General features: G+C 35.3%; 1 protein-coding gene across 1 annotated transcript; it reads left to right on the top strand.

Moving 5' to 3' along the window:
• Window positions 1-1,456: 1,456 nt before the first annotated feature.
• LOC126978592 (probable RNA-binding protein 46) lies at window positions 1,457-21,037 on the top strand. The gene is made up of 6 exons (XM_050827552.1): window positions 1,457-1,695; window positions 7,426-7,544; window positions 12,075-12,166; window positions 12,446-12,741; window positions 15,434-15,606; window positions 18,570-21,037. Exons 1-6 carry the CDS (start codon window positions 1,522-1,524, stop codon window positions 18,745-18,747), a joined length of 1,032 nt encoding a protein of 343 aa, XP_050683509.1. The 5' UTR covers window positions 1,457-1,521; the 3' UTR covers window positions 18,748-21,037.
• Window positions 21,038-21,140: the final 103 nt, after the last annotated feature.

Here is a 21,140-nt window from a genome sequence, read left to right on the forward strand (position 1 = left end):
ATTAAGCAATTAATTGTGTTTCTTGAACTTCTAATTCCTCTTCCTTAAGCAAATTAAAATATAATTTTTGTAATGACATGATGTTCTTCCTTTCGTAGTCACCACTTGACTGATTTCGAGCTCTCACAGCTCACATCTCCGCTATAAAGAGCTCACATCTCTCCGCTTTGGTGGAAATAACCTGACCGCTTCGCTCCTCCGAATCTCCTCTCGTCTCCTCTCCTCTCCGCTTAGGTGGAAACCGGGCCTTAGGGTTCATGTGATACCGCAGTTTCTTAAGCTAACTGGCCTGCAAAAAAAATACCATAACTCAGACGAATCAATAGCCCAAAATTAAGATTTTGTAAATCTATCAAATTCAAAATCATAACATTATTTCTTCATGTAGGTCACGGAAATGACACTTATGAATGTCAAAAAAAAATGTTTCTTATTGAATTTACCGCTACTTCGTAAAGGGTTGAGCTAATGAGAAGAAGTAGCAAGAAACTCATTGCCAATATATGTAAGAATAATACCTATTTATGTAAGTATAAATATATAATATGTCTTTTTAAAATCAGAAGAAAACCATTTATTAAATAACTCTGATTTTTAAAGAACTAAAAGACCTATAGACTTGGAAAGGAAAATCATTTTGTCGTCGTCGCTGAACGTCGTCGTTATTTCAAAATTCCAATGTATATAAGATTTCACAAGATTTAAAACAATAGTAAGTATGAAACTATAAAATATTATTTTGTTATTTTTTGATGTCTCTAATAAAATAATGTATGGTCATTTTAATTTCCTATTATTAAATATTCTTTATAATTCGAATTCCTATTGAATGTATTATATAATTTTTAATATTATATTGCTGTAATACATAATCTGTGGAAGTAATACCAAACAAAGATTGTTGAGAGTTGGGACCATTGAGCTATTTTAAAAATTTAAATGTATAGAAAATAGAAACTTGTTTAACTTCCTTTTCCGGTATAATTATTTGATAGGAAGGTATTTTAAATCTGATTGAATGTGAAAAATAAAATTATTATAGTTTAATAAGTTTTTGTGAAACTAAAATATTATATTACACACCTACAATATTATAGTATCGTAGGTTCTATAAGATATTTTTTTATTTCATGATTTCCAAAAAATTCTGTCTGACTTGCAAAAATAATGTTTTTGAAAAATATATCGACGATGTCCGAGTCAGTAAATATCTCAAAATAGTTAATAATTTCCTAGGAAATGTTTTTATTTACATTTATGAATATAATACCAATGATAAAAATAAGGTTAATTTTTTCTTATTGACAAAACATCTTTATAATAATATATGTAATGTTTTTTAGAAACACTTCAAGGTCATCACAAAATTGATTCCACCATTTTGTTCACCTTTTACAAAATATGTCTAGCGCCATTTTAGAATAGACCGCATTTTTTCTTTTTAGCTCAAACGGAGAGCACGTTAATCGTTATTCATTATTTATTTTAAGATTAATTAAATTAATTATCCTTTCAAGTAAAATGCCTTCTGTTAAGCATTACTCTAGTGAAGTAAATCAGTATGAATTATCGACTAGATTATTATCATTGACTGAAAACAATACGTCTTACACATTAACTCAAATTAATGGTCAGAGAATATACAGGAAAGCTCCTCATGCATGGAATGGTCCGGAACCATCAAGAAACTGTGAAGTAAGTATTCTCATAAGAATATTTTTCATGTATGTTTGAATGGGTACCATTATTTTAGGATCCTATGATCTTGAAATATATACGTGTCTGGTAGATGGAATAGATTCAGAACAGTCCAGCTTTTACTGTGTGAGAAATTATAATTACGCATGTACCTATCTCATACTGAGATCTATCAATCTCATTATGTAGGTAACACTTCGAATTATTAGGATAGTAGTAAATAGTAGCTACTGTGATTGCTGCCACCTCTATGGTAATGGAAGGTCTATGTTTTATAGGTAGTCCCGTTCACCTTATATATTTAGGTTCTCAGATAAAGTATCTAGTAGTTTTCTTCGAATATTGTCAATGAAGCTGTTTTATACAATTTGTTAATTTTATCGTTTCATTTCGTATTTGTTTGACGGGAATACCGTGTTCAGAGTGAAGCGAAAATCGCCGCCATATTACCGGCGGAAGCCGGTCGCCACGTCACAATTTCAAATTAAATGCTGACCGACATAAATGATTAGGTAGACAAAGTTAGTCGTTACTAACATCTAGTTGTACTATGCGGTAGGTACTTAGGTAGTAGATAGGTAGTACCCATCAAGTATACTAAAAACCTGAAACCACGGCATAAATAATTATTTTTAATTATTTATAAAGGCCAAGCGCAACGCTAATTGTACTTTTAATATCCGCGATTGAGAATTGTTATTACTTTCGTGTTTTCCGTTAGGGCTATAGGGCTCTCCGAAGATATATAAAATACGGTAAGCTAGCTGCATCTATTTTTGTTTTTAAAAATGAGTTCCGATAAAGAATACGTGGCTGCTGTTCTAGCAGTAGTAGATTTAGTTCTCTCAAGAAGAAACAGGAAGATTCCGGGGTCGACCACTACACCTACAATCACATTCGTTCAATACTTACGAATTAAATATTGTTGATAGGTTCGGTATGAAAACCTTTTTTTGTTGCACAAAAAGTGATTTTCAGGAAAATTTATGATTTCAACTATTTAATTTTCATGTGGCACAACAATTTCCGAAATATGCCTACAAGTTGTTTGGCAGTAGGGATGTCATTATAACCACCACGCATACGTATAGCCCCAAAAGAATTTCTCGCCAGAGCCATCAAAAACAATTCTAAAGGACTTCGTTACACTTCAAAATTTGTTGCAACAATAATTAAATACATGATGTTTTTATTAAATTCTTAATTTATATTTTATTTCTTCTTTCTTTATTACATATAATCTAGTATTTCTTACGATTTACTGGTTTAGGGAAATGTCTTTTCACTTGCAACATTATTTGGTTGCCTGTGTGCGTGTTGGCGAATGCTATGAAATTAATTATAATGTTACTTCTTTAATGACAGGTACTATGAATGAAAATATCGCTCTGAGCGTTATTCTATGGCTTTTTCTATATGGATGTAATCCAGCGTCCCATCAGTGATCTTGCTTGATGTCACTATGTAGACTGGAGATGTGATCTAAATATTCATATGACCTTTATCGATCTTAGATTGTGTATGCGTGATTCAATCCGCGGTCTGGGTGCGTGAATTTCGGCTATATCCGTTTTTTTACAAGATTAATCATCTATCAATGACTGCACGTTTCATACAATCTAGTAAAACGCGTTTTTGTTAGTTTCGCTAGGCTGGCATTCATAGGCAAGTATTATCATTTAATTTGAATTAGTAGCTAGGCTCAGTGGTTTCTTCCTTTATAATAATGAATTTATATAGCTATCTGCACTAAGATAAATGTTTATTTCAACCTGAAACTAAACTGAAGTGTTAATTTATTGAAACAAATTACTTACTGCTAAAGCAAGGTCCACTTTTTGAAGTTAGGACAAATTTGGTGCAATCATCTACACGAACTAATGTTTTCACGCCAAAAGACCTCTCGCGAGTCGCGACTGATTCGCTAGCATTTAGGCGCGCGGATGACATCCGATGGACTAAGTAGTTTGCATTCTGTTCCTTTTGTGATTCCTCTGTTGTTACAAGAGATAAATGAACTCCCGAGCGGGAAACCCCTTATACCATCGAGTTGCAGAAATTCCCTAAAGATTCCCCGAAATATATTAAACATTTTCCTTTTGTTTTGTTATGAAAATAAGGGACTGGACGAGCAGGACGTTCAGCTGATGGTAATTGATACGACCTACCCTTTACAATGCAGTGCTGCTCAGGATTCTTGAAAAACCCAAAAATTCTGAGCGGCACTGCAATTGCGCTCGCGACCTTGAGACATAAGATGTCTCATTTGCCCAGTAATTTCACTAGCTTTGGGGCCCTTCAGACCCAAATACAGTAATGTTTACACATTACTGCTTCACGGGAGAAATAGGCGCCGTCGTGGTACCCATAATCTTGCCGGGTTCCTGTGCATAGGAGCCTCCCACTGGTGCTATAATAAACTAGGTACTTATCCATACTTTCTAATGAGGGATTCCCCGACTTCCTCGTAACAATAATAGAGATAGTTGCATTTCGGTAGGAATGAGGCTATATCGGTAGAAATACTGAAACAACAGTAGGTTCCGAGACCACAGGTTACGATTATATTATGTATCTAACAATTACCTCCGTAAACGAAATAATACTTTGTTGTTCCTTTGTCTCGCACTGTTCCGCGAATTAAGTCGCCAATATCGCGCATGCTCTGTGTTTGAAATCAATATTAAATACAACAATGTGTTTGAAATATACAGGGTGTCCCAATACTCAACGATTACCTGGTACCGGGCGAGAGGCCAAGGTATACCAGTTATGAAAAAAATAAGAAAAAAAATCTATGTCACTTAGTCAAGCGATGATAGCCATTTTTCGAAAATGTTAAAAATTTTACACCCTTTGTCGCATTTTTAGGTACTGTGATCGCAATTTTCACAATTTTACAGAGTTTTTTTTAAAAATGTTATCTCAAATAACAGTGCTATTAATGGTAACCACAAATGAAAGTAATATTCATTGTTAACTAAGTAAAATAAATTAAATTTTGACGAGTTATGGTTTATAAAATTTATGTCAGTCAACTTTGACACTCTACGTTGGAAAAAAAATGTACTACACTACCTATGGCAAGTTTTTTAAAAGATGGCCCATTTAGTCTAGATTTCAAAATAGTACAACACTTGCCACTTTTCTTGCCAATAAAACTGCTTTTTCGTATCCTATGCGTAGGGATCCCTCGGAAGGACGATTACCCAGTGCTCGTACATCTGGTGGGAGACCTCAAGGAAACTACGACGCTGAAGTTTTGAATGAAGTTGAAAATGACCCCAGTACCTCAGTACGTGCGATTGAAATTGCAACGGGTGTGGCGAAGACTACCGCACATCGAATTTTAAAACGATACGATTTTCATCCTTTCCATGTACAACGTGTGCAGAGCTTGTTACCACGTGATCATGCACCCAGAGTTGATTTCTGCAGAACCATGTTAGCGAAAATTCGTGAAGATCCGGATTTTCTAAATAAAGTTTTGTGGACTGACGAATCGACATTTAAAAGAGATGGTTATTTAAACTTACATAACCTTCATAGTTGGCATACGGAAAACCCGCATTTGATGCGTGAGGATCGATCCCAATACCAATTTAAAGTCAACATGTGGACAGGAATATTAAATGGTCAAATAATTGGACCATTTGAATTCACTGAAAATTTAGATGGCGCCACCTACTTGCATTTTCTTCAAAATGATTTGCCGACAGATGTACCACTCAACATCTACAGAGAAATGTGGTATCAACAAGATGGCTGCCCAGCACATTATGCCCGGCCTGTAAGAGAATATTTAAACGAATTATATCCCGGTAAATGGATCGGACGCCTTGGACCAATTTCATGGCCCCCTCGGTCCCCAGACCTGAATCCAGTAGATTTTTTTTACTGGGGATGCATAAAAGAAAAGGTCTACTCAAAACCAATTCAAAATGTAACAGAATTGCGCCAAAAAATTGATACAGCATCAGAAGAAATCAATGCGAGGAGATTTGCAAGACTGGTGAACAGGTCATTTGTGAGGCGATGCAGAGCTTGTATTCGTGCTGGAGGGAAACAATTTGAGCATCTGCTTTAATTTTAGGAGGATAATAAAGTGTTACGATAATTTACCGTTTTATTTTGATTAAATTTTCCATGAGTTCCTTTCGCAAAAAATACGAAATAGCAATTTTATTGGCAAGAAAAGTGGCAAGTATTGTACTATTTTGAAATCTAGACTAAATGGGCCATCTTTTAAAAAAACTTGCCATAGGTAGTGTAGTACATTTTTTTTCCAACGTAGAGTGTCAAAGTTGACTGACATAAATTTTATAAACAATAACTCGTCAAAATTTAATTTATTTTACTTAGTTAACAATGATTATTACTTTCATTTGTGGTTACCATTAATAGCACTGTTATTTGAGATAACATTATTAAAAAAATCACTGTAAAATTGTGAAAATTGCGATCACAGTACCTAAAAATGCGACAAAGGGTGTCAAATTTTTAACATTTTCGAAAAATGTCTGTCATCGCTTGACTAAGTGACATAGATTTTTTTTCTTATTTTTTTCATAACTGGTATACCTTGGCCTCTCGCCCGGTACCAGGTTATCGTTGAGTTTTGGGACACCCTGTATATTTCGTAAGATTTTATTAATCTTCTATACGCGCCATAGCGAGCATCGTTAAGAGAAATTCACTTTTTTCATCAAGGTTCAAAAATGGTTCAATACTGTTAAATGGGGGGCTTGTTATCTATTAATATCTTGTAGTTATTGGTTTGTACTACTTTCTTGAAACCTTTTATTTAAGGCAAAATATATTTATTTCAACGGAGTATTTACCCTAGTCATCTATAACATTTTTGCCATCTCACGGGAAGGTTATTTTATGCCTCTGCTGAGGAATTTCTGGGGATTTTGACCCCAAACAGGAGCCAGGTTGTCAAGTAAGGAGGAAGCGAATTTCGTTTTTTGGGTTGTAGTGTTAAAAATTCGCCATAATTATTTGAAGTTTAGAACAATAGACATCTACTGTTATTGCTTGACCGAATCTAAGCAAGCTATATTCAAATTCAAATATTTTTATTCAAAATAGGATGCAAAAAACTAGCTTCATGTTAGGGTTCCGTAGCTAAATGGCAAATAACGGAACCCATATAGATTCGTAATGTCTGTCTGTCCGATCGTATGTTACAGCCACTTTCTTCCCAAACTATAAGCAAAACTATTCTGTTGAAACTTGGTAAGTAGATATACGTCATAAATCGTATCATCAACAACTGAATTGATAAATTGTTTTATAGCCTGAACCAGGTCGCTCCATTTCCAATCTGTGGTATTATTAAGTAAGTCATTTTATATAGTGAAGTGTGTATCACACAAACGTATTATAACAATTATTTTGAATTTTCTGGGATCATGTGGTAAAAAAATACGCTTTTTAGGATCTAGGTTACAAATAGCGCGAATATAACAACGTGAGGCTATACCATGGTCACCACCAAACAACTGCTATCCCTTTTTGTAGGGGGAAGCTTCTAGGGCGTTGCATCTATAAGTTACAATTCTCCCCAAAATCCCCGTATTTCTGTACTGGTTCAACATAGTCATGTGGGCTTTTTCCTGAAATCGAAGCTTCCTTGACGTAAGCGAGAAAGCTTTATTTGCTTTAACTGCCTCTATTATATATAGACCAGTTAATTGTTATCAATTATTTATGTATACACAGGTGTTCATCGGACGAATCCCGCATGACTGCTTCGAGGACACGTTGGTGCCGCTCTTCCGGCAGGCTGGCGAGCTGTTCGAGTTCAGACTCATGATCAACTTCTCTGGCTGGAACCGAGGGTTAACTACGTCTTAACATATTTTTATATTATACAAAATTATAATTATTAGTTTATGTATAGTTTTATGGCGTGGCAACGGTTCGGAGAACTGATTGAGAAATAATTTAATACATGTTTCAGAAACTTCTTCCTGAGCAACAAGAACTCGTTACACACAATATAGTACTGATTACCTATAACATACTAGCTGTCGTATTCCTTTTGATCGCACAGTAACTAATTGAATAAATTTTGAGATGTCCTACTCGCTCACCGAGGATTCTGTACATATTAATGTCAATCAAAAACTATCTGCATCATAAAAACAATTAAATTCTATTTAAGCTTTGTGCAAATGAAGCCCTTTCATTCGAACCTTGACACGGTTAACTCAAATTAAATGTTTGAACCGCGCCGTACAAATCAAATCAAAATCACAATGCAGGTCACGGAAATGACACTTATGAATGAAAAAAAAAAAAACTTACGTTTAAAAAAACCGACTTCAAAAACAGAAAAGTATCAAATAACTTAAAATTTAATTTATACACCTCTTATACAAACCTTTACCTTTAATATTAATAAATCACTATTATTTATAAGTGCTACCTATTGATAGGTTTTAAGCAAGTGCCAAGCCCTAAACAAAATAAAACTTAATATTATAAACAGCTTACTTACTGTAATTATTTAGGTTGTCTGGCCACGCGTGTCTATCCGCTTGGGTTGTTTTGTTCTAGACGAAGCTATCCCGCTCAAAGTCACGCGTGGCTAGTGTAGGTACTTACTATTTACATTTGGCTTGGCACCGACTTCAAAGCTATATATGTAGCACATACAAATAATAGTATTTTATTAATACTAAACGTAAAGGTTTGCATAAGAGGTGTATTAAATTAAATTTTTAGTTAAAAAATAACTTTTTTCTTTTTGAATCTACCGCTACTTCGTAAAGGGTTGAGCTAATGAGAAGAAGTAGCAAGAAACTCATTGCCACTCTTTTAAATCAATATTTACATTATCATAGCTTTACAAATCATTTTAATTACAATATAATATGTAAAGTGATGCAACAAACATACTCAAACGTCAAATAGTCAATGCCTTACACGAGCGCTTTCGCACTACGTCCGATCAGAGTCCGATCCGTACCCGTGAAAATACAGGTCTAGAAATCTCGGACCGAATTCGAATATTGCTTCAATTTAAATTTTCTAGTTCAATTTCAATTTATTGCAATTCCATAAATACATTCCCTAAATATAACATTTGGAGTAAACGATTGTGCATAGTATAGTATATTATGGATACCCAGTTTGGGTGTCGCGATTTGGTCTGAAGAGCAGACCGTAGTAGGAAGACTCATATTTTTATTTATTTTCGTTTGAGTCGTTTAGAAAATCATTATTGGCATCGTAGCACTTATCTAATAAAAAGTTTTTAGTATGTTGATAGATTCATTTTCGTTATCTATGCTTCGAATTTTGTCTGGCAGATTATTATATATTTTTATAGACATTACGTAAGGACTCGAGGTATGTAGTACTAAATTTGATTGCGGGAGGTTTAATTTACTAATATATATTTCGGGAAATCGACGAAGTTTATTTTCTTTTATTGTTTAATTGTGTAAATTCCCTTGCCATCTTGGATTTCAAAAATGATCCCAAATTCGTTCTCTGCACGCCCGAGAACCTCGGATACGATATCCATAATGTTGAAAAATAATTTTGCGCGGCGGCCATCTTGGATTACAAAAAAAACCTGCACGATACAAGGTAATAGGGAAGATGTTCTACTTACTAGCGGCCGCGCGCTAGCCCTGCACTATACAAGGCTAGTAGGGAAGCCCGAGAGTAAGAAATACTCTTCCTTGTCACATTTGCATATTTCGAAGATATATATTTATATATATTTTTTTGTAGTATAAACAGCTCCTGGGCATTTGTGCTGTTTCCCCAGAGAATAACACTGTACCTCAAAAATGAGTAGCCATAAGCATAATACGCGGCTAGTGCGATTTGTATGTCGGTAGTTCTTTTTAGTTCTCTGAGTCCATACATAAATTTAGATAATTTTGTTATTGTTTTTTTGTTTTGTATTTCTTACGCACTAATCCGATCTTTGATCCAATTTCATGCAATTCAGTGGCCACTTTTTGGCATACGGCATTTTACGCGAAGCCACACCTGAGCATTCAAATCGTTGATCATAAATCCTTTCAATCGGCGTCAACTTGGCAATGCTATTGTATGTATACGAATGCGCAGATAAATAATTCTGGGTGCACTCTCTTGGTGAACCGATTTTTACAATCAGCACGCAGTTACGTCAATACCTACTACCGAATGAGTGTGTCCACTTTCGATTTTATTTTACATCACATAAAAGATAATATTTTGCGATAAGACACAAAATTGAGACAATGTGTACCTTTTTATTATTGTTTACTTATTATAAGTACCTACTTATGAAGTTAGATCAACACTACACATCCTTTTAATTCGGATTCGGATCAGACGCAGAGCGGGAGCGTTTATACAAATAATACTATGTCTACTTCGGTCCATCAAAAATCTTCTCCGGAACGGACATTAACTGTTGACGGAAAGATGACGGAAACCGGATGTAGTGCGTTAACTACCATAGAAATAGTTCTTTTGATCGGGGATAGTGCGATAGCGCTCTAAGTCAAAAAAATTACGTGCGTACAAAGAACACATGTCAGAAGTGAAACTTCTTTGGAAATCTAATTTTTAAATCTCGTCATCATTTATCCTAATCTGTTCTCTAAACCAAATGTTTTTTGTCAATATTAGAAATTATTAAATGTTCTACTTACTCGCGGCCACGCGCTAAACCTGCACGATACAACGTTAGTAGGGAAGACGTTCTACTTTTTCGCGGCCGCGTGCTAAACCTGCACGATACAACGCTAGTAGGGAAGATGTTCAACTTTTTCGCATCTGCGCGCTAAACCTGCACGATACAAAGCTAGTGGGGAAGATATTCTACGATTTCGCGGCCCCGCGCTGAACCTGTATGATATAACTCTTGTAGGGAAGATGTTTTACTTACTCGCGGCCACGCGCTAAACCTGCATAATACAACGCTAGTAGCGAAGTTGTTCTACTTACTAGCGGTGACATGTGTTTCATGCTACGTTCGCCCTTTCTCGCTCTATCAGAATCGATCTCAATCACCCTCTCCCTCTTGGATAAAATGCGTCCCACATTTTCGTGACACTATGACATTAGACACTGAATTTAAAAAATTATCCCAAATTCGTTCTCTGCACACTCCAGAACCTCGGATTCGATATCCATATTGTTGATATCATAAGTTTACACGGCGGCTATCTTAGATTTAAAAAATGATCCCAAATTCGTTCTCTGCACCCCCGAGAACCTCGGATACGATATCCATAATGTTGAAACATAATTTTGCGCGGCGGCCATCTTGGATTACAAAAAAAACCTGCACGATACAAGGTAAGTTTGGAAGATGTTCTACTTACTAGCGGCCGCGCGCTAAACCTGCACTATACAAGGCTAGTAGGGAAGCCCGAGAGTAAGAAATACCCTTCCTCAATCGGTGTCAATCGCTCTCTCCCTTGAACAAAAACCTCCTCTTCTTGAACTAAAGTCTCAAATTTCCGTGACACTCTATTCCGTTTCATTTGTAAAAAATTTACCCTCATGCGCCCAAAGAAGTTTTACTTCAAAAACTAAATGTAAATTAGTACAAAACAAAAGTTATTGAGTACAGTAGCTGCATCATCCATACACACCGTAAATAAATAAAGGTATTCTGCGATAATCTGCTGTCTACCATCATAAGCAGCGCCTGTTCACGAGCATGACATTTAGGGAAGGGGACGATCCGTCCCATGTCGCAGCCACAAGCAGTGGCATTTAAGCGAGCATGACGAAGTCTGTTATGAGAACTCAACCAAACAACGAAAAATAATCTTAATACACATATTATGCAATGCTCACCAAATACATCTACTTAGAATTTGACAATTCTGCTTAAATTTATAATTAATATTATATATAATTTATTACCTTGCGTAAAGACCCTATTTTTTATGATTTAATTACAAATTTATAGTTTTCAGCCTTCTTGCTATACTTGTAGCAAGAGACGATATTACGTACTTGCCAAATACCATAGTTGAGTGACTAGATTGACGATTTTTTGCGGCATAAACGGCTTTTTCTTTACGTTTAACGAGGGACAGATGTATGTTAAATTATACGTATGTTTGGTACATAATTATATAGGTATCACATAAAAAAAACGAGTATAGGTATTTTTTGCCGGCGGCGCTAGTTACTATACAATTGTCATGATTAAAGTATCCTTACAATATTATGGTCTTACCTTTTTTGGTTGAATTTATAACCTACTACTTAATGGTCTTACCTTTTTTGGTTGAATTTATAACATACTACTTAATTATTTATGCGTTCAGAATTGGGTTACCAGCTGGTAGATTTCTGTATTAGTGGCAGTAAAGACACGACTGACGACAGCGCTGTTACAGGTACGCGTTCGCGATGTACACCACCGAGGCGGAGGCTGGCAACGCCATCCGCATATTCAACAACTACATGATACGCCCGTCATGGCAGCTCGGTAACACTGCTTGTTTTAATAATATCCTATCTGTGATATTTAATAATTCAATGTGTAGTACTTTAGCGAAAATATGTGATCACCGAAAGTCATTGTTTATTCGTTTACATGCCCCAAACAAAGAGATCCAAAAGAAAGTGCCTCCTCAAATTTAACGATTAGTAGGTCGAGAAGTCTAGATTGAGAGACTTGTATTTCAGATGATAACGAATATAAATAATTTGAACTTGGGTCGTAAAGTTCGTCTTGTTAAAGCGATATCTGTTGATTTGCTTGCAGGCGTGTGCCCTTCCATCAACAACTGTCGCATCTTCATTTCACGTATTCCCGCGAGTACGTCATCGGCGGAGATCGTCCGGCTGCTGTACGCGCTCACGGAGGAAGTGCAGGAGGTGCGTGTGCGGCGCTCGAGCGGAGGCTGCGCGGCAATCGTGGAGTACCGCTCGCACCGCGGCGCCGCAATGGCACGCAAGGCGCTGGTGGCGGCGGCAGCGGCGGCCTGGGGCTGCGGCGCGCGCCCCGCCGTCGACTGGTCGCTGCCGCAGTCGTCGCACCTGCTGCGCCAGTATCGTGAGGTAAACAATTTTTTTTTATCTACACACATGCTTTAAATCCTCTATTAAAGATTCTGAAAAAGTGTGCTTATTGCCAACATTAAAACACCCAATGTTCTAATAACCATTGCATCATCCAAACGAGTGTTGTAATGTTGTACTGAATTTCATAACACTCCTTTGTTTTTTTTAGATCCCTTCATGCCCAAAGAGTTTCAACAGACAGCCACACAACATTCTTATTGCTCGATGCGTGGTATCTCTATGAATTAAAAAAAAATAACATTTTAGTTTACTCGCCTTCCACACAACCAGAACGTCGTGCGCCGTAAAAAAAAGTAGGTTATTTGAATCCCCGCCATTTTTCTTCGATATTTTTACTGTTTGAGCGATTCATTTTAAACACTGCAAAAGAACATTATATTCGAGTGAATTTTAATTATTGAACTATACAAAATGTAAATTACTACTAAAATAAATAATAGTTTCATTAATACTTAGTTTATTTGTATATAATCAGTAACCTTCTCACTTCTGACCCGAATAACTATCGCCCTGTTTCGGTGTTGCCGACCCATAGTAAAATTTTAGAAAAAATTATTTTAAGCAAAAAAGGCTTTTGATTGTGTTCAACATTCAACGCTGGTCAGGAAGCTATGCCACTATGGTATAAGAGGATCTGCACTCGATCTTCTGATCTCATATTTAAATAATAGGATTCAGAGGGTCGAGGTGAATGGCAGGAGATCTCCTGGGACTCCTCTCGGTATGGGGGTACCACAAGGATCTATTCTTGGACCCTTCCTCTTCCTAATTTATATAAATGATCTACCTAACCTTGTAGACAATAAACACAAGGTGGTATTGTTTGCGGATGACACTTCACTTATATTCAAAGTAAAACGAAGCCAAGTTTTATATGACGACGTAAACAATGCTCTATCTGACATAGTGTACTGGTTTAGCGCCAATAACTTATTGTTAAATCATCATAAAACCAAATATATTAAATTCACCGCGCCAAATGTCAAAAATGTAGATGCGAATATTTTATTAAATGGAGAACTGGTAAAACCAGTGGAATCTGCTGTATTTCTTGGCATTACTCTTCATTCCAAATTGCAGTGGGGCCCCCATATTAAAGGATTTGCGAATAGGCTTAGTCCTGCAGCATATGCGGTTAAGAAAATTAGACGGTTAACTGACATAGATACGGCGAGATTAGTATACTTTAGTTATTTTCATAGTATTATGTCCTATGGTATATTGTTATGGGGCAGTGCGGCCGATATTAATACTATCTTTGTGCTGAAGAAGAGGGCTATTCGCGCGATTTATAACCTAGGTCGTAAAGAATCATTAAGAGAAAAATTTAAAGAAATAAACATTTTGACTGTTGCTTCTCAATACATTTTTCATAATGTTTTGTATGTTCATAAGCACATTGAGGAATTTTCTAGAAACTGTGACATTCATAATGTTAACACGAGGAACAAACATAAACTTGTTATGCCTACTACTTGGTTGGGTCGAGTTAGTAAGTCTTTTGTTGGGCGATGTATATGCTTCTACAATATGATCCCAGAAAATGTACAAAACAAATGTGTTACGAAATTTAAAAGAATTGTTAGAAAACGTTTGTGTGGGAAAGGTTCTTATAGCATAAACGATTTTCTTAATGACACCACGGACTGGTAATAAAGCGAACTCCCTCAGGCTCTTTAATTATAAATGTTTATTGTACGATATTACATTGTAATCCATATTTTATATTAAAAAAAAAGCCCGCTGAGTTTCTTGCGCCCATTCTCAGGACTGAGGCAGTCTCTTTTGAATGGGTGGTAGATTTTGACGTTCAATGGGTGATTTTGAATAAAAATATTTGAATTTGAATGGATGATATTAGATAAATAAATAAATTACTAAACTGGTGTTTTAATGTTAGCAGTAAGCTGTTTCACAATCTTTTCGAGGATTCATATTCTGGGTGTAGATAAAGTCTTCTATGCAACTGTTGATAATTAGGTATTAAAACACGAATGTGGATTTATCACACGAGGCGAAGCCGAAATGTGATAATATTATCACATGTGTGATTACCTTATTACACAACAGTTGCATAAATAACTAATAACTAGCCAATCTTTCCCTTTTTTTCCTCACTGGCTTAATGCATTATTATTTACAGCACACCTCAATTAAGAATTTAACTTTACAACTGAACATAATATTATGAATATTCAATTATTATAAATTTTGCACGACATTATTATTATAACTTTTGTACGACATTATTAACTTTATTTAATATGAGTAATGTTACACAACTGCTGACTGTTGTGACCTTATTGTGAGTAAAACCGTGTTATAGCCTATCGCATTTAAGGGACTAGCAGCTAGTCGCTGGTGTATTGCGACGTTTTATCATTTAGTGCGTAACACACTCGGATAGGCAATGGTCAAACGTCTTACCAACTGACATGTTGAACTAATTTTATTGGATTCTGCTGATTTACTGAGCTTAGTATGAAAACATACGGCAAGTCACAATTCACGCTGGAGCTGAACAATTTGGGACAGACCAAATTATCATGAATAACTTCATAATAGGCAACTTCCAGCAGTGAACGTCTTCTGGCTGATGATGATGGTGAAATTGAAATTCTGAAACGAGCAAGTTGTTGATAAATATTAAAATATTTGCGTGTGTCAGGTGGGACGGTGGAGTCCTGAGCGCGGCGTTGAGCTGTACCGACTGCCGGAGGAGCCGCCCAGCAGCTCGTACACGCTGGAGCGCTGGTCGCAGGAGCGCCGGCTGCGCATGATCCAGGAGGCGCAGCGCGCGCCCGCCGCACCCGCCGGGCCGCGCGCCCTGGCGCCCGCCGAGTGAGTCATTGAGGGAGGCCACGTGTACCAATGAGTTACCAGTTTTAACGATGCTCATTTTTGATATTGAATACATTATTCTTTTCTATCTGCCTGTATCTAACTACAGAAGTACCTACTGCCTCGCACAAAATCCGGTTTAAATTGCGAGGGTGAGGCTTACCCTGACTGCTAGTGAGCACTGACGCCCCTCTACTGCTGGCAGGCAAATATTATGGTCACCAACGAAGCGTCCCGCGTGGTGTATGCTCTCTGGCAAACATTCTTAGAATATAATTATATTATTTTTTATTTGGAAAAACAAGCAAGCCTATTAATCGAAATGAATTGAAGGCAAAGAGAACATATCATACTTTGATATCAACATGCATTAGTCTAAATCGTGTGCAACAGTTGCTTGCAGAAATGAGATGAAAATATACAACTAAGTCCAGCAAAATTTTGAAGAATCTTCAAAAAACGCCATGGTTGGGATAGAAATTTCTTCCAAGGCAACCAATTTTTCCATACAAAGTTTGCAACTCCTTTGGGTTTGAGTTTTTAAAAATTGATCCTTGCACACCTTAATCACTTAATATATGTTCAAAATTTAATGTTTCTGGACTTAGCAGTTTCGCCTGTGCTCTGATCGATCAATCAGTTTCTTGATGAGGGTGGTGATGGCCAAGTTGGAAACTACGAGACTTGAGGAAAGTTGTGAAAGGAGTCATGCCCTCGATTTATAAGAAACCAATAACTGCATATTTAGTTATCTTTTGGCGGAAATCGACCCGAATGATTATTCAAAAAAATAACATCTTGTATTATTGGACCAATGGACTCTGTTGCTGAAAAGGATCAATCTTTGCAAATAAATGTATTACTGGTAGGAAGTACAAATGTGAAGAAACATAGTCTGGATGACATGGTACATAGACTTATACATATGCATGCAATATACAAATTCAAATTCATGTTATGCACTTTACCATATTGCTCAAATAGACAGTATAATAGATCTGTGTATAACTTGAATTTGCATTTATATGTAATAACAAATCATCGTTATGATCCAGTTATTCTCGCAATAACTACCAATTGGTATACAAGTTAGAAATATTTCTAACAATGCTTATATTCCCAGTGATTTAAACTTTTAAATCGGACAACAAAGAAGCCAATAAATAAACTCAAAATTGTTCATCAAAATATACAAGGCTTCTTTATCAAAGATTTAGTAAGTTAATTTTTACACCGTTGGATATACTTAGTACTCAATTATTAAACAGTTTTGAAAAAATTTAATTAATTGAAAATTTTAAATTAGTTCAAGAGGTGTGATTTTAATTAGAGAAAACATAAAGAATAAAGACTGTAATGACATAGCTGCGTTGTCTATTGAAAGATTTATCAAGTATGGAACTAGAGCAATATATAATACCTAATAAGATGTGTATACAGGCCCCCAAACAGTTTGAGATTGATTATTGTTTGTGACTATTTTAATGTCTGTTTACTTATGCATATTTCATTAAGCATAAGGTTTTTGAGCTTGCTTCAATCTTTTAATTTGCGTAACCTCTTTATTGAATCCACTAGAATAACAAGTTCATCCTCCAGTTGTATTGATAATATTTTTCATAACATTGACAACTCTGGCATAGAAAAATGTATTATTCATAAATTAAGGTCTGATCACACAGGCCAACTAGCTATATTCCCTTTTATTGACCACCGCTATAAGAAAATGAGAGTAACCTACAGACATAATTATCACAAGTGAGCACATTGCTCGATTTGAAAACACTGGAATCCAAATACACACTGGATAGTGACCATAATATCTTATACCAGGCTTTGACAAAATACAAAATGATTTTAACATTATTTTCCCTAAAACAAACAAAATCTCAATTATTCATTTTAAACTATCCTTTCAATTTGATTTCTGAACGACGCGACAGGGGATACATCAAAGTAATAATGAAATTGTTGTTTTTATTTAATTCCGAGCATTTTCATATTTAATTCACCTTTTAAACCTTCTCTGGACTTCCACAAATAATTCAAGACCTAAATTAGCCAAATCCGTCCAGCCGTTCTCGAGTTTTAGCTAGACTAACGAACAGCAATTCATTTTTATACATATAGATGACAATTTCCAAAATTATATTAAGAAATATGCAAATTTAAAAAAAAATTGTTTCCAGTCTAAGGCACTTTATCTTGGTAGTAAGATTAGATATTTTGATATTAAAATTAAAGCTTCCTGGAAAGTCATATCAATTCAGAGACTAAATGTTAAATCTGCTGATAAAAATATTATTTAACCCATAATAACTTAGCTAGTTCCAATGTTGAAGATGCCAATATTTTTCAAGACTCTTTGGATTTGGATATAAGTTAATGTTCCCAAATGTGAGTCAGAATTATCTTTGTTATAAGAGGAACTATCTAACTACCGACCAATTTCTATACGTCCCTCTATTAGCAAAATTTTTGAAAAAATTTATTGGACCAACTATTGCATCATTCTAATATAAACTAAATTATGCATAAAGAGCAATATGGTTTCACAAAAGAAAATCAATTGTAGATATGGTTATAAATTTTATGAAACATGTTTTTGATGCCTGGGAAAACAATGCAAATTCAAGATATATTTATACACAGATCTATTATACTATCTATTTAAATTTGAGCAATATGGTAAAGTGTATAACATGAAATTTGCATTTATATATTGCATGCATATGTTAAAATCTATATACCACATCATACAGACTATGCTTCTTCTCAATTGTACTTATTTTCCTACTAGTGATACATTTCTTTCTAAAGATTGACCTTTATCAGAAACAGAGTCCATGATGAGTCCATTGGTTCAATAATACAGGTGTATATTTTTTTTTTAAATCATTGGGGTCGATTTCCGTCATAGATGATATATAGATAAATAGTCAACATTGAGTTATTGATTCCAGCTGGTCCCAGGCGATGGCGGTGGAGTCGCTCAGCTCGAGCCTGGGCTCGCTGAGCCTGAGCGGTGCGTGGGGCGCGGCGGAGGAGCGCGCCGCTGCCGAGGGCGAGGCGCCGCGCCCGGACTACAACCCCTGGACTGCGCCGCACCTGCTGCACTTCTCCAATGACGACTCGCAGTGAGTGGGCAGCACCGCTTGGGTAACTCACCGATGCTAATGATTGATCTTGCCAGCAATGTCATCAGTTTAATCAATTATCATTGAATCTCTCCATTCAATCTGAGGAGGAGAGTGGCCTGGGTATATTTTAAACAAAACTTAACTCTTAATCCATGTTCACATTATCTTTAAACCTGCTCTCTAACATATGCTAACAATCATAGAGATATTTGATGCTTTGGATGTTCTAAGACAATTTGATGATGAGCTGTTATGGCTGAAATTGTAGTATTATACAATCTGCCCCTGGCCTATTTATTAATCAATATTGGCCTTTTGTGGTAACAGCTCCTGTTTTTTTATTTAAAGACAAACAATGAAATAATATTGATTTTCAAATATTCATAAATATTAAATAGAATTTTATTCCAATCATTGTGGTCTAAATTCTACAGTTGTATTTTATATAAATTTACAGATTTTTATAATATTTTTAACAAAGTTAATTAAATTAAGCGTAAGTTATAAAAATGTATTTATCTAATCAAATTGGGCACACTTCAAGAGAAAGAGAAATTGATGCTTGTCGATGTATTCAAATATAATGAAATAAGCAATTTTTAATAATCAATAATGTTGTTATGATTATCAAAGTGAGTTATTTAATAAATCTATGAAATACAACTGTTCAGTCATTACTTAGGAGTTAGTTACCCAAGTAAAAATTTTGTTTTTTTTTTTGCATGAAATATAGTTTTGTTAAACTAGATATTAAGTTCCTATGCACTTACTAAGCCTAATATTACTTGAATCATTCCTATATTTTAGTACAATAAATAGCAGTAGTATTTAAAATAATTATAAAATGTCTGGTCTTTATAGGTCTATCAGACCTACTCTGGAAAATTTTATTGGTATTAAAAATACGTTTCTTTTTATCGAAATGTATTTATTCCTTAATTAATTGATTGGTGTGATTATTTCGACACTTTATTCTATTTATTGTACTGTAATATGTAGGTAGGTATGTCATTTTAAATGTTTGGTAACTCTCGCAAGTCTCAACACAGGCTGCTTCACAGTCCACGGTGCTCTAGGGTTGTCAAATATTTCGCTTGTTAGGCTTAGTGAATGACTGGATTGAACTAGATTAAGGTTTTGTGAGTGTAAGTGTGAGAGATAAACACTTAATTGTGTTGCTTAAATCACTCATTCAAATCTCTACATGATTGGTATAGCAAAAAAATGTGCGCAAAGTATATACACAGTAATGCGTGCCCTGAATATAATTATTTTATCAGTTAAATCAACATATTTTATTCCAAGCGAATAATTTCCTTAAACAAAACCAAGATCACACATTGCGTCATCCACACAGAATGCGATATTCTACTTGCAGTTGCAATGCGTTTTATTTAATTACCTGAACAGCTCAATAACTACACAATATTATATTCATTTTTATATTATCTGAGGCAGCAATAGTACCTATCCTCAATTATTTACGTCAACTACATATTTATACCTTTTAATTATATGTTGGTAATAAGCATGCTATAATAAAACCATAATTATTTATTTAATTTACATTATTCATGTTTTACAGTTTTTATTTTCTGACATAGATTTGTGTATCATCTCTCACACCCACTTAATTTTAAGCATGCATAAGGTATGCGAAAAATTGATTTGAATTGAAATCTTAATTAACTTATTTAGATTACAAGATTTTATATTGCATGATATTATATATTTTAAGAACCATATGTTTTAGAAATAAAATATGAATTAAGGATTAAACAGCGCGTGAGAGCGAGCACACTGAGTGAGCGGGCGATGCACAATTTGTTTCTGTGGGACGCGGATCGCGGCGCGTCGTTTTGCAGTCTCGCATTCCCTAATTTTTTGATGTTTTTTTAATGGAAATATTCATAATATTATAGTTTAATTATAAGTCGTATATAAAATCACGTAGGAATCAATTGGGGTGTTTTCTCAGTAAGCAGCATTATGAAGTTTCTAAATCTAGTTATCATCAGATACGTATTTCGGTGTTCTCTGTCATCCGCAACCCGAGGGCGCGTTACGTTTTTACTCAAGTTTGTCTCCGTTATTTAATTGATTGATTGAGTTCTGTATTGGACATGCAATTATTATCACGCGGCCGTTGCCGTGGCAGCTCGGCTTGCGGACGGACAGCTCGCTGTAGTCGGTGGTGGAAGCTGGTAGCATGTACACTATCGCGTTTTATTTGTTGCACGGCATGGCTGATATGGTATTGTTTGATTAATTAATAAATTTAAGTATAATTATTTGAGTGTTTTATTTCTGCTTTTTGAAGCAAGGAGTTCTCAAATTCGAAGAAACCAATACAAAAAGGGAAGGATGAAGGAAAATATCCCTTGTATTTTTACC

The sequence above is a fragment of the Leptidea sinapis genome, chromosome Z, assembly GCF_905404315.1.
Source record: "Leptidea sinapis chromosome Z, ilLepSina1.1, whole genome shotgun sequence".
NCBI classification, from domain to species: Eukaryota; Metazoa; Arthropoda; class Insecta; order Lepidoptera; family Pieridae; genus Leptidea; species Leptidea sinapis.

Excerpts from the sequence above, each read along its gene's own strand:
- LOC126978592 (XM_050827552.1), top strand. The coding sequence starts at position 1,522 with ATGCCTTCTGTTAAGCATTACTCTAGTGAAGTAAATCAGTATGAATTA. Across the intron at positions 7,545-12,074 it reads TTCTCTGGCTGGAACCGAGG|GTACGCGTTCGCGATGTACA; the intron begins GTTAACTACGTC and ends GCGCTGTTACAG. Across the intron at positions 15,607-18,569 it reads CGCGCCCTGGCGCCCGCCGA|CTGGTCCCAGGCGATGGCGG; the intron begins GTGAGTCATTGA and ends TATTGATTCCAG.